At 44.8% G+C, this 12,846-nt stretch overlaps 1 protein-coding gene across 2 annotated transcripts in view; it reads left to right on the top strand.

Annotated features, from left to right (window-relative positions):
- The window catches only part of grin2db (glutamate receptor, ionotropic, N-methyl D-aspartate 2D, b), a 60,761-nt gene extending 56,428 nt beyond the window's left edge, over positions 1-4,333 (top strand). For both annotated transcript variants that reach the window (XM_082552412.1, XM_082552413.1), the window contains exon 16: positions 7-4,333. In XM_082552412.1, the coding sequence (XP_082408538.1) occupies positions 7-3,219 (3,213 nt within the window). In that variant the 3' untranslated portion in view covers positions 3,220-4,333. The remainder of the gene's footprint in view (positions 1-6) is intronic.
- Positions 4,334-12,846: the final 8,513 nt, after the last annotated feature.

The raw sequence follows: 12,846 nt of genomic DNA on the forward strand, positions 1-12,846 counted from the left end.
TCTTAGGGCATGTACAGCTGCTGTAGCTTTGAGGATGAAACAGCAACAGGTGGAGCTAAAAGTCTGCCAACGCATCACCACACAGCAATGGTTACAGTTCCGTCACAGTCACATGTTGTCTCAACGTCTTTGACCAACCCAGCAATTGCAATGGCGCAACAGCAGCAACAACCGCAACCGCAGCAACCGCAGCCCGTGTACAAAACACCTCTACCGGGCTCTCCTCCCACCGTGGTGCATTCTGGGACAGCACTGGGTCCAGCTAACACACCGATAGCTGGTGCGCCCCTACCTTGCTCCACCTTCCTGCCACGACCAGACCGCAGACTGGCTGTGGTGGATCGTTGGAGGCTGCCCAAATCTGCTACAGCCACCAACCCAATGGCTGTAAGGGGGGGTATCAGTGACATGGGACCCTTTGCTCAGAAAGTCCCACCAAACTGGGCTTCCACTGCTGGAGGGGCTGGGGGACTTGATGGTTATAAGCGTTACTATGGTCCCATTGACCCTGAGGGACTGGGGCCCTGCATGGAGCAGCAGGCAGGGTCCCAGACCCCCAAGACTATGCCCAGGGGCCACCCTCAGCCCCCTCCAGCCAGTGTGGCCTTCTACTCAGAGAAGGGCATCGACCATGGGGTGGGGAAGAAGGTGGTAGGAGGTGGCAGCGGGGGTCAGGGGAAAGGGGCTGTTAAACCTCTGGGCACTCCCAGACTGCCTCCTAAGAGTCAGGCACCTCTACCTCCTACACCCCCGCTGCCACACCCCTCCCCCCCTCTCCCCTCATCCTTCTTGAGGAAACGAAGGCCCAAGAAGCCCAAAGAGTCCGGGGGGCCACTATATGAGAACATTCTGCCCCTAGGGCGGAGGGGAGGAGCACGAGATGGTGTGAGGGAGGGAGTAGGGAGGAGGGCACGCCCCCTCTCTCCCCCACTCTCACTTCCTGTACCGGTACCCCTCAGCCCCTCCTATACCCCTCCTTCTCCCTCTGCATCCTTGCACTATACATCCTCGTCCTCTTCGTCAACCACATCATCCACATCCACGTCGTCATCTGCCTCATCTTCTCGCTCCACCTCTCCTACTTACTCTTACAGCTCCTCCAGGAGCACACGGGACAGAACTGGAGGAATAGATGGAGAGGATGATGATGACGATGAGGAGCTGACAGAAGAGTCAAGCCTCCTCCTTGGGAGGGGAAGAGAGAGGGAGCGCTCAATCATCCGGCCTCGTTCTCTCAGTCACGGCCGCCTGCCACCACCCATACCCCCCAGGAAACCACGCACGTCCTGGGGTGACAGAGAAAGGGAACGAGGGAGAGAAAGAGGTGGGAGCCAACTGTCTCAGCTCCAAGAGTGGTGGGCAAGCTGGAGTGAGAGAGAGAGGAGTGGAGCAGGTGGAGATGCTGAGCGGCAAAAAAGGGAAAAGAAGAGAAGAAAAGAGAAGGAAAAGGAGAAGAAGAAAAAGAAAAAGAACAAAAAGAGGAAAAAGCGAGAAGAAAGGGAAAGAGAGCGAGAGAGAGAAAGGAAGCGTAGAAAAGTAAAAAAGAGGAAGAAGAAGGCCCTTAAAACAAAGAAAAGGAAGAAATCAACAGGGGGAAAGCGGTCTGAGACAGAGGAGGGTGATATAGAGGCAGACAGGGAAGGAGAGGCAGAGGGAGAGAGGGAAGGAGGAATACAAGACTACTCTTCATTTTCTGCGCAGTATCGGAGCACATTTGGGGAAAAGGGGCGCGATTCATGGGAAGGAGATAGGGAGAGATGTAGAAGAGAAGGAGGACATGAGGGCAATGGCAGGGAAGAGGAGGACAGTGGAAGAAGCAGGGATAGGCGCCCTAAATCCTCACACTCTCATTCAAGGCATCGTACACCCAGTAAGCGCTATCCTAACCTGAACAAGCTCCCTGCGTCCGTCAAATTTTGGGTAAATGGAAGAGGAGGTGACTCTAATGCTCCTCCAATATCCCTCCATCCGCTTCTTCCGTCCTCTAAGCGGCGAAGAAGTGGGGGGATGGATAGAGATGATAGCGGCAGGCTTGGAGAACGGCGTCCTTTGTTAATGCGTTATGAAAAAGAGAAAGCACACACAAGAGAAGGGCTATCCTTCCATGAGTGGGACTCTGAAGACGACGATGATGATGATGAGGAGGAGGAGGAAGAGGAGGAGAGGGATAGAGTGAGGGAACGGGTGGAGGGCAGGGGAAGGAGGGCAGGTAGGGGGGCCGTCTCTGAGTCAGAGAGGGACAGGGCCAGGGCAGAGGACAGTTACTCAGATGAGGGCTCGTCGGGGGAGTTTGGCCGTTTTGAAAGATACTGGGAGGGAGGTTCAGGGGGAAGTGTCACTGGGATAGGGGGCATAGGAGGAGGAGGCTGGTTCTTTGGTACCTACCCCTCCAGAGAGAAAGGGGGCAGTGTCAACAGTCGAGATGATTCATTACTAGGAACTAGAGCAGAAGGCTGGATTGGAGCTGATTTCTGGGGATCGGGACCAGGTGTTGGTTGGGGTTCTGGGGGAGGGAGTGGGGGTTTGGGTTCGCAGTGGCCACCACCTCCAGCAGCCTTCCCTCCACCTCGACGATACTGGTCTATGGACAAAATTCCTGTGAAGGGTGAGAAAAAGTGGAAGAGTGGAGGAGGGAAGAACAAGGGACGATCTAGGGAAAGGGAGGAAGAAGCGCCACGGGCGACCATGTGTTCCTGTAGCCTTTACCCCCAACCCCATCCTTATCCACATCCCCACAGCCGCTCACACACCTCCCATTCCAAGAGAGGATCCACAGCACTTTCCCATAGCCAGGAAGAGCTTCTCCCCCACTGCCACAGCTTCAGCGGTGTCTCTCGTCCTAAGCCGCTGCCCCCCAAACCCGATTCCAGCCAGGCCAAATCAGGCAGCCAATCTAACCTCAGCCTTAGCACACAGCCCACAGACCATCCGCCTCAGCCCTCACCGTCACCACCACAGCAGCCGTCCATGTCTCCCACGTCCCTCCCGATGCCCATCCCACCTCCACCCTCCTCATCCTCTGTCTCGCCACCAGCAGGGGTAGGGATGGAAGGCCAGGCCCAGGCTCCGGCTTCAGCCAGTGCCAAACTCCAATATCAGAGACTGCGCTCTGTGCCACAGCCACGGAGGTTCTACTCTCCCCACCTGCCACTCAAAGCCAAGAGCCTGTGCTCACGTCGAGGGTCGGCCCACTTCTCTAGCCTGGAGAGCGAGGTATGACAGGGGGAGAGGAGAGAGGGAGACGTGAGAGCGAGCACCACTGCTGTTGAGAACCGTGGTGCCATGGCAGCTGGAGCCAGGGATGACGTCGGAGATATGGCTGCCCAGGTGACCACAGGCAATCAATTAGCAACTACCACTGCTGGAGCTGATACGGACAGTAGCTCTATTGTTAACACGAGCCAGTGTGAGAGCAACACTGCTGCCACCCGCTCCATTGTACACGTTCTAGTGAGGGCGACAGTGAGACGCCATACCAGGGTGAGCTATGTGCGCCTGGATGGTTCCCACGATGATGATGAGAGTGAAGGCGAGGCTGCATCTCCGGGGACAGCAGCCCCAGAACTTCTTCTCTGCTCAGAAATGAGCTTTGTGATGTCATCTTCGGTTCTCCTCCCCTCCCCGAGTCACAACTGTGGATAACAGTAGTCTCCAACCTGTGAGTAATGATGTCATGTTTGTACACACACACACACGCACGAACACACACACATACACAGATAAAATGCTCAAAACGTCTCCCTCCCTCTGGCTTTGAGAACACACCTCGGTGGGATGAGGAAAGACCCACCTTCTCCAAAAAGATGCCAGAATAGTTGTTGTGTCTGGCTTCCTCTCCTGTCTGGCTTTTGGCTTTTGAACTGGACTGGAGGACTGCTTGTCATGTGTTGGAGAGACCACTCCTTCCTCTTCCCTTTTGTAAATCAGATGATATGAAAAGCAATGCAGTCACCTCTCTCATGCACTGTCTGCCTGATCACCTTTCACTGGGCAGTGAGGACAGTGCTACTTATTTGCCCTTTGACCTCATGACACCATCAGACCCATCTAGCTCTACCCCAGGACCATCTACGTGATGTCATGTTTTACTAGAAACCCTTTTAACCAATCAGAGAGAAAAGGAACAACTTCTCCTCTTCCCTGTTGGAGCTTGTAATGCTTGAACACAGTTGAGTATCAGCATATTTGAATAACAAACTGGAGATCAAAAAGAGAAATAACAATAAGAACAAAAAAGACATGTAGCAGATTTTCTTTCATGTCTGTCTTTTCTTTTCTTATTCAGACTTTTCTCCCCATGCCCTCTTTTTTATTCTATCAATATCTGATTGTGTTAGTGTTTTAATAAAGAGGAGGCTGGATGTGGCTAGTGTTGGAAGTGGGAATGATTCAACAGCTGTGCCAAATTTAAGTGAAGAGCTTTTAAGTAAAATTGGTTTGCAAGTTATCCGTCTTCACAGATGAAATCCCATTTTTTATTTCCACATGCAAACTGCGCATAATTCACCCTCATGGAAGTGGATCAAGAGGATGATTGGTGCAATATCTGTAATTGGCACTAGATGGCTGCATAATATTCAAATAAGCTTATGAGACAATTGTGCAGGAGGCAGGAGTTGGAAGCAGGAGTTGTAAGTACATGATACGGAGGAAGGGTTGTTTAGCTATAAACTTTATTACTTTTATGAAAGTGGCCAGTCAGGATTTATTCTGAGGAGCCGAGGAGAGTTAAAAAAAAAGTGCAGTGCATTGGAAAAAGCTCTCTTAGGATGTGATTTTATGTTGCTACTCTATTGTACCTTGGCAGAGTTTGTAGGTGATGGATTATAAGAAGCACAATTCCTCATTATATATTTTTTTCAAACACGTGTGCCACACTTGTGCATGCACAATCTCCAGGTACCATATTTTGTTGGTGTAACTATTCACTTAATGTTGAAGTCATGTTGCTATAACGGAGAATAAAATCCACTGTAACCAGTGTTTAAGTACCACGACACTTGTGCTGAGGAAACTGCCCGCTGTGGCTGTTTCCTTTTGGCAAATAAGACTGAACGATATATATACTGTGAACGTTTTGAGGTGCACCTACACTAGCTGACACTTCACTGAATGCAGTCAGTGATAACTCGCGTTATCAAGATTATCAGATGACTGTTTGACTCTGAGCAATATTCCCACCTCCAATGTGACATGGATGCAATAGCACATCTTTTTGCATCGGACACATTCAAGTTTTAACTCTATTTTAAAATGTAAAAAAATCAGAGGTGTTCCATTCGTTCAATTATTTTCTTATCGGTAGGACAAATTTCATCTAACCTGGTCAGATACGATTGTGATCAGGTCTGTACGTCCAAAGCACCAGGCTGTAGCTGACCAGTATGACTATTTAAAAAATGTGTTTCAGAGAGGGTAGTGTTGTGTAGCATTGCACCTTCTGTGAGCTGTGCAAAAAGCCATCTACTGTGTAAACTGTGCCAATAATGCAGTGCATAGACTCTGTATTTTCATAATCCACCTCATCTCTCACGCTAAGACCAGCCACAGCCCAGCTCTTCTTCTGTCGTAGTTGAATGTAGCTTTGACATGATGTAGCAAAAGAACACCTACTTTTAGACTTTGTAGCTTTTCGTTTTGTTTTTCTTTTTTTGGATGCTGTTGATAAGGGTTAGAAGGAGGGAGGGGGTTGACCTGCTATGTCATGGGCTGTGCGTTGTGTTTGTGCATGTCGTCACAGATCGAAGGGTTAGTCGACCTTCTTGTATCCCCCTTTTTAACTCCTTTGCCTTGCAGTGAGGCCAGACTGTACCTTTTATCTGCACATGGATTGCTTTTTTTCTAAGTCTGCGTGGGGCAATTTTTAAAAACAATCTGTCGCTGTTTTTAGAGAAATGCTTTTGCCGTTTCCCATTCTTTGGAAAGCCCCGGAATCATTGCATGTTTAGCTGAATGAAACCTCAAAGATTTGTGGTGGGAGGGTTGTGTAGTTCAGTTTTAGCTAATGCTTAGGACCCAGGACAGCCACCTTTCAGTGAGATAGCAAGCTCGCTCTACTCTGCACCCCAACAGTGGAAAACACGTCAACAGTGCGACTGCTTCCTGCACACTAGAACAAGGTTCTTTCCAACCAATCAACAGGGTTTAAACCTGGTATGTCATTGAGCATTATTGATTTCTATTGAGGCGCTAATACTTAAGTCTGTGACTGCATGAACAGAAGTGACTCTTAAAAACCCTCTGGCTTATTTTGTTTTACTTATTTTATTTTATGCTGAGAAAAAAAAGAATATATTAAAAATATACTATGTTTTTGAGAATGTACCATGTTATACTGTGATTTAACTGAGATATTTTATTGTATTCAATTATCATTTGAATTCTATCATTTATCTATAAAGAAATATATATGTACAAATAAATATATACATATATATACATACAGGTATATATATATATTAGTTAAGTTTGGTATATTTGGAGGAAGTGTTAGATGAAATAGTTTTAAATGTTTTAGCTTTGTAGCGATCCTAGACACTGAAATCATTTTTGAATTTTGATTCCTCCTATATGACTGTGAAGACATTAGTGCCTGTGACAAAAAAGACAAGTAAAAGTCGAAACTCTCTATTCATCTGTATCTACTATAGCTATCAGTCTGTCACTCCTCTACAGTACTACCTAACATGACTTTTTTGGCATTCGCTGCTTTTACACATCAGTATGTTTCTCCCACACAGTCTGCTGTCTCTTTTGCTTTTTACTGCTCTCCTCTGCAGTTCCTTCTCCTGTTTTTTTATTAACAAGCTATGAACACTCTCCACCTCTCCTCTTTTAAAGCCGCATCTCATGGTGATCACATCTCTTTGTTAATTAACCCATCCATTGACCTTTGTTTTTGTTTCCTTTGATCACTTTCTTGTTTTGTTTTTTTGTTAAATCAGCTCATTACTCTGTCTCTCACTTAGCAAAAAACAGAGACCAGTAGATACTGTGTTCTTGCTCCTTTTGACTGATTGTTGATGATGATGATCAATTAATTGATTGATAAAAAATAATTAATGAACAATGTTGCTATTACTGATGTGACTGAAGTGTGTATCTGACGACCACACCACTGTAGTGAGTCTGGGCTGTACCACACCACCAGGGAGCAAATGGGGCCACAGTTGCTATGGTGTTGCCATGGCATTTTCATGGCGTTGCCATGGTGTCCTCTGCACCGCCACCACCTGGTGCCTGCTGGGTAATATAGCATAATGTCCTTCACTTTCCCCAAAGTAATGGTCATAGTTCCGCTGTGCTTCCCTCTGCATAGCTTAAGACCTTAAGATATAGGACTTGGAATATTTAAAAAGGGGCAGCATGGTGGTGACATGTCTGCTGTTAATGCTGATCTAGACTGGACTGGTTTGGCTCGAAATGGCTATGAGTGTCAATACTGAGTTGATCACCTAATCTTTAAATCATCTGTGTGTGCTGCTCAGCATGTTCTCCCTTCACCTTCATATCACTTATAGCCTGAAACCAGTCGGGATCCAGATGTGGCTCCTTTGCCATGTTCACACTGCAAGCCTCGGTGCTCAGTTTGAATTTCTTGTTCACATCTGCCATTTCTTCTTCTTTTTTTTCTTCTTTTTTTGCTTGTTTAAATTAGTTTTTGACCCCTGTATGAATAACCTGCATGGTAGAAAGAACAAATCCAAGGGCATTACAAGCAGAATGTTGCTGTAAATATAGAGACCACTGAACACAGCGATTAGAGCATCGTTAATAGGCTGATGAGCAGTGGAAGCTAGCAAATTTGTGAGCAGATGTTAACAAGGGCTAGGATGAGAAGAAAGAGACTTCTCAGTTCTGACATTTTTGATGCAGCGCCACTTCTGTAAAAAGAAGTGTGTGGAAGCTAGAAAAATGCACCATGCCAAGAAGGGGCAGGTGCTAGGTTGAAAACAGGCATACAGCAAAGGAAAAAAATCAACAGCTTGCACACTGCAGGGCTCCAGTTTTACCTATTTATTGCACCACAAAGAATGCCACATTTCCAACCACTGCTTTTCATCAGAACTCTTCAGCAGTGGTGCTTAAATGTCACATTCTTTGTGATGCAATAAATAGGTAAAAATGGAGCCCTGCCGTGTTTCTTTTCTTGCAAGTGCAGTTGAAGCCAGCAATGGTGGGATTATGAGGTGAATAGCCTCAGTGAAACAGATTTGGTCAAAAAAAAATTAAGGATATTTTTTTTTGATAAACTATATAGCAGTGTACCTCCATCCCAACACAGTGAAGTAGAAAAGTGTGTCATTTCAAATTCACTGTTCAGACTGAGTAAAAGTAAAAATCAGATTTGTATCCAATTTAGCAAAACGCGGAGTGGTCAAAATTAGAATTGAAAAGATAGGACTGCATGCAAGTTGTGCAGACACACACGCACACACGCACACGCGAGCACACACACACACACATACACAAATCCACACACAAATCAGATCTAAATCTGAGCAGAAAAACAACAAAGATCAGAACACCTTTGCCTGCAGTCTGAATGTAGCCTTTGTCTGCAATTTCATATTCCTGATTTAAAAGGTTTTTGTGTTATGGTGACATATATGCACGTGTATCATGTGCATAAATGATCAAAAGCATTATTTCTAAATTTTCCTGTTCCCGCTTCACTCAAGCAACAATCTTCATCTTCTCCTAACCCTCACTGCAAATGAATCATTGCCTCAAGTAGTCTGATGATGTCACACAGGTAGATGTCTGGCTTTGAAAACGCTCAACACACACTAACACACCCTGTAACTTATTTCTTAAAAGTGTCTTTTTTGCAAATTTAGCTACCCTGTGGAGGTTAAGTACATTCACAATGACTGTTCTGCTTGTTTTAAGCTGTCGGTCTCTTGAGTTTTCTGTATAGCCCTGCACTCTGCTTTGCTCTCTAATCCTTCAATTCTTGTGTTGAATAGCCAAGTTCAATTTGTTTTACTTGCTCTTCCTTTGATTTACCCCGCTGGCTTAATCTGCTTTGATTCATCAGATTTTCCGTTTGTTCAAAATGCATGCATTCAACAGTCCAGTCCAGCCTAGTACAGTGTGCTGTAGTGCCTGAGTTTGTAAGAGATCTTGGTGCAGCCTCAAGCTTATTCCCTCTGTCTATTGGCCCGTGACCTGGGAACTAATACGTGTGGCGCTCCAGAATTCAAACAGGGTCCTCATTGGCTGAATCGGCCATGAATTATATCACGGAAATACCGGAGTGTCACACGTTAACACTCGTCAGGTCTAGGGTCTGCATGTCGCTCTGTGAAAAGCTTATCCTACCACAGTGACAGGGCACATATACCCACAGCAGCCAGTGCGTGTGTGTGTGTGTGCATGTGTGTGTTTTCGACATTGTACAAGGCCCAGTTTTGCTCTAGTAACCTTGCCAACACTACAGGCCTACTTATGGGTTGCTAAGGCGGGTTGCTAGTTGGGTGATGTCGCTCCTAGCCCAGACTGGTCTGGTCTATGCCCTAATTTAAATGTGTTAGTTTATTTGACATTGTCTGTCTGGGGTGGGGCTGGAGGGTCAGTGCTGCACTTACTTCCTGAGAATTGCTTCATAAAATATGATTCTCTTTAATTAATGCCAGTGGTGCTGTGTTTCCTTCCAATTCTGTTGTCTCGAATGCGCTCATAAATAAGGGCCGCTGAGATTGTGTTTGTGGAGCGTGGCATGTCTGTGTGAGTGTGTTTTAGCTTGTGACAGTATTTTCCATACAAGCTATTACTCAGTCAGAACTCCTTCAAAGTAAATTTATGGAGAGCTCAAAGAGTAGTTTCTTTGGCATTCTATCAGGCTGTCCTGCCAGAGTGTGCGTGCGTGTGTTTGTATATGTGTGTGTGTGTGTGTGTGTGTGTGTGTGTGTGTGTGTGTGTGTGTGTGTGTGTGTGTGCATGCTCTGTAGCATATTTTTCCTCAGAGTTTTCTCAGCTCTTGTCAGACTTCTGCTTTGATCTGGCCAGAGTTGACCTAACATAATCCACTTCTTTTGCCCTCAAAAAGAGGAACACACCTAACACACTGCCTTAACCCACAACTTCAGGCTACAGAGTACAAATCAGAGCCGCCTGACCAGCTCAGGACCTGCTAAAACACACAAACAAATGTGTTTTCGATGATCAGAATAGAATTTCACACACAACAGACCTTTTCCCTAATGTAAATTTCTAGGATGTCAGCTGTAGACTCTTGTAGCATGTTTGTATTGGAAGACCACTGTTTAAACTGCATGGACTGAAGTCATTATCACGAATAGTGAATATAGAAAACACAAAGTTATATGAAACTGACTTTGAAATTGTCATCCTCACCATTTCTTAAAAATCTCTTATCTAGTTGCCACTGCTGAAAATATATTAAAAGATATGGCACAGCCAAGCGAGAAAAAAACATCTAAATATTACCTGACACATGATATTCGATAAGAGCGTTGAGGGGGTCTTAAATATGTTTTGTTCAGCTCCCCGTGCGCCTGTGATCTCCTAATTAGCCGTGCTTTGTTAGTGTGATGGGCTAATGGCTAATTGCATTGTGAGGCCTCTGTGTGTACATGCAGTAATGACTTAACGCTCTAATAAGATTGAGTTACAGGCAGTTGGATCATTGTGTCCCCAAGCACTGATCTGAGGTCAGTGTTATGCTTTTCTCTCTAATGATGGGAGTGTGATGGGAGAGTAGATGGGGATAAACTGTTCCATGATCTCCCATGTGATACTTCTATCAATTGCATTGTGTCTCATCATTTATCTTAGAGTCGTGTGCAGTTGGATGCCAGCAGTGATGTAGTTTCCCACTGAGCGCTTTTGTGAATGTCAAATACGGGAATACAAATTTTATTTGATTAAGTATACATTATATTAAGTGCATGCTGCTCAACTCTGCTTTTCTCTGGAAGTTTTATAGTAAAAACAGTAGTGTGCAAAAGTCTTGAGCCACTCCTAATCTCTTTATATTTGCCTTCCAAGGAGCCAGATTTTCTTGTAATTTTTAAAAGTGCAAGGGTTCAAGTCTTTCTGGAGTTCTGTCAAAGTTTTTCTTTTGACATTGGCTGCTTTTTTTTTCTTCTTGATTTCAGTCCAGTCTTTCTGTCTGACCATTTTCATTGGAATGTTTTTTGGTTAAACCACGACACTGACCTATGAACAGTGTTGGGGAGTAACAGAATACATGCACCGGCGTTACGTATTTAAAATACAGAATATGAGTAACTGTATTCTGTTACAGTTACCGTTTAAAAAGGTGGTATTCAGAATACAGTTACTTTGTTGAAATAAATGGATTACACGGCGGTTTATTCCTGTTTCATATGTTAGGCTGTGCCCTCTCTATTTTTGGTAATTTCACGCCGTTGGAAACCCAAGTAAAACACGCACTAAGAGGCTCTAATGTCTGTGTCTCAATCTCGCGGCCCATGTCACCTCTACTTGCGGCCCGCATAATGATGTGACGAAATATTTGTAAAAATTATTATTCAAAAAATGATTTAATATGAAGGCAATAGGCAGAGTCTTACAGGCATAGCCCTAAAGAATGTAGCTTCATGGGCAGTGTAGCCCAGTTGTAAGTGAGCTATTAAAACTCGACTGTATACACTTTGTTCGTGTTTTTCTCCGAAACAGTAAATTTCGTTGGAGCAGCCTTTCAACGCCTCTCTCTGTCTCTCACTAGCAAAGTTGACCCAGACAGCAGAGCAAAGCTAGTTTTCGGCTACGAGCCCAACACCAACCCAACGTATTAGTCAGAGGTCCCTTTACTACAGTTCGGAGCCAGGGACCTGTTTTCTATACGAGATCACTGCAAAAATTGCAGCCTTACCTAATGTCCACCCTACTGTTACTCATTTTATATTAAGAATTAAAAATCTAGTTGGTATTGGTATCCGGTTGTTCAGTCTGACGTCACTAGCCGTGTCTGGACCTAAACTCCGCTGCAGGTCCATATATCAAACGATCACTATGGCATTACTGAGAGTTGAAAAACTGTCTAAAGTCTTTCATCTTTAATAAAATGATCAGCGTTCTGCTCTACCAGGTGTAACAATTGAATTTAACATCCAGGCATCCATGAAAACGGAATTTATGACATTTAACGGAGTTAGAAGTTAGCAGGGAGTTAGCTCGCTAATTTTCTATCTAAATACAATATAGCATGTCCTGACTGCTGGGTTTTGGAAACAAATTAAAACGTACAGCTCTGTTATCATTTCCAACATAAATGAAGACAGAAAACTAAACAGCAGTGATGTTTGTAGGGTTACTGAAGTTGGGCTAGCTAGTATTTAATGATGTGCTACGTGACCGCTAGCGACACAGCTATGTTAGCATAATATAAACAAGCTAACTTTTTTTCCACTCGATAAAAGTTAACGTGAGTATTCTCGGTGGTCAGGAACAAATGTAATCGCATGGCAGGATGCTGTAAAAGGACCAAACTTCAGCCAGGAGAACAACTGAGATAATCCATCCATAATACGAGGTTAGTCATTCATATACTGCTGCATGGGCTGGGCTGTAGTTACATCCTAAGGTTTTAAAAACTGAGCTTAAATAAATGATTAGCGGTAATAAAAGCCGAGGGAGGTCAACAGTGATCACTGACTGTTTTAGGAGCTTTTTGAGATTAAATAAAAGAAAATACATAACATTAAACATGTTAACAACACAAAAGCCATATTAAACGCAGACTACTTTAGGCCCGGAAGTAGGATTCGTCACGTCATCACTTAACAATCGGATGGCAAGTATTCTTCAGTAATCACACAGCAATAGTACATTCATGTAGTTGTAAAAAAGTAAACC

The sequence above is a fragment of the Aulonocara stuartgranti genome (assembly GCF_965226115.1).
Source record: "Aulonocara stuartgranti genome assembly, chromosome: 11".
Classification (NCBI taxonomy): Eukaryota; Metazoa; Chordata; class Actinopteri; order Cichliformes; family Cichlidae; genus Aulonocara; species Aulonocara stuartgranti.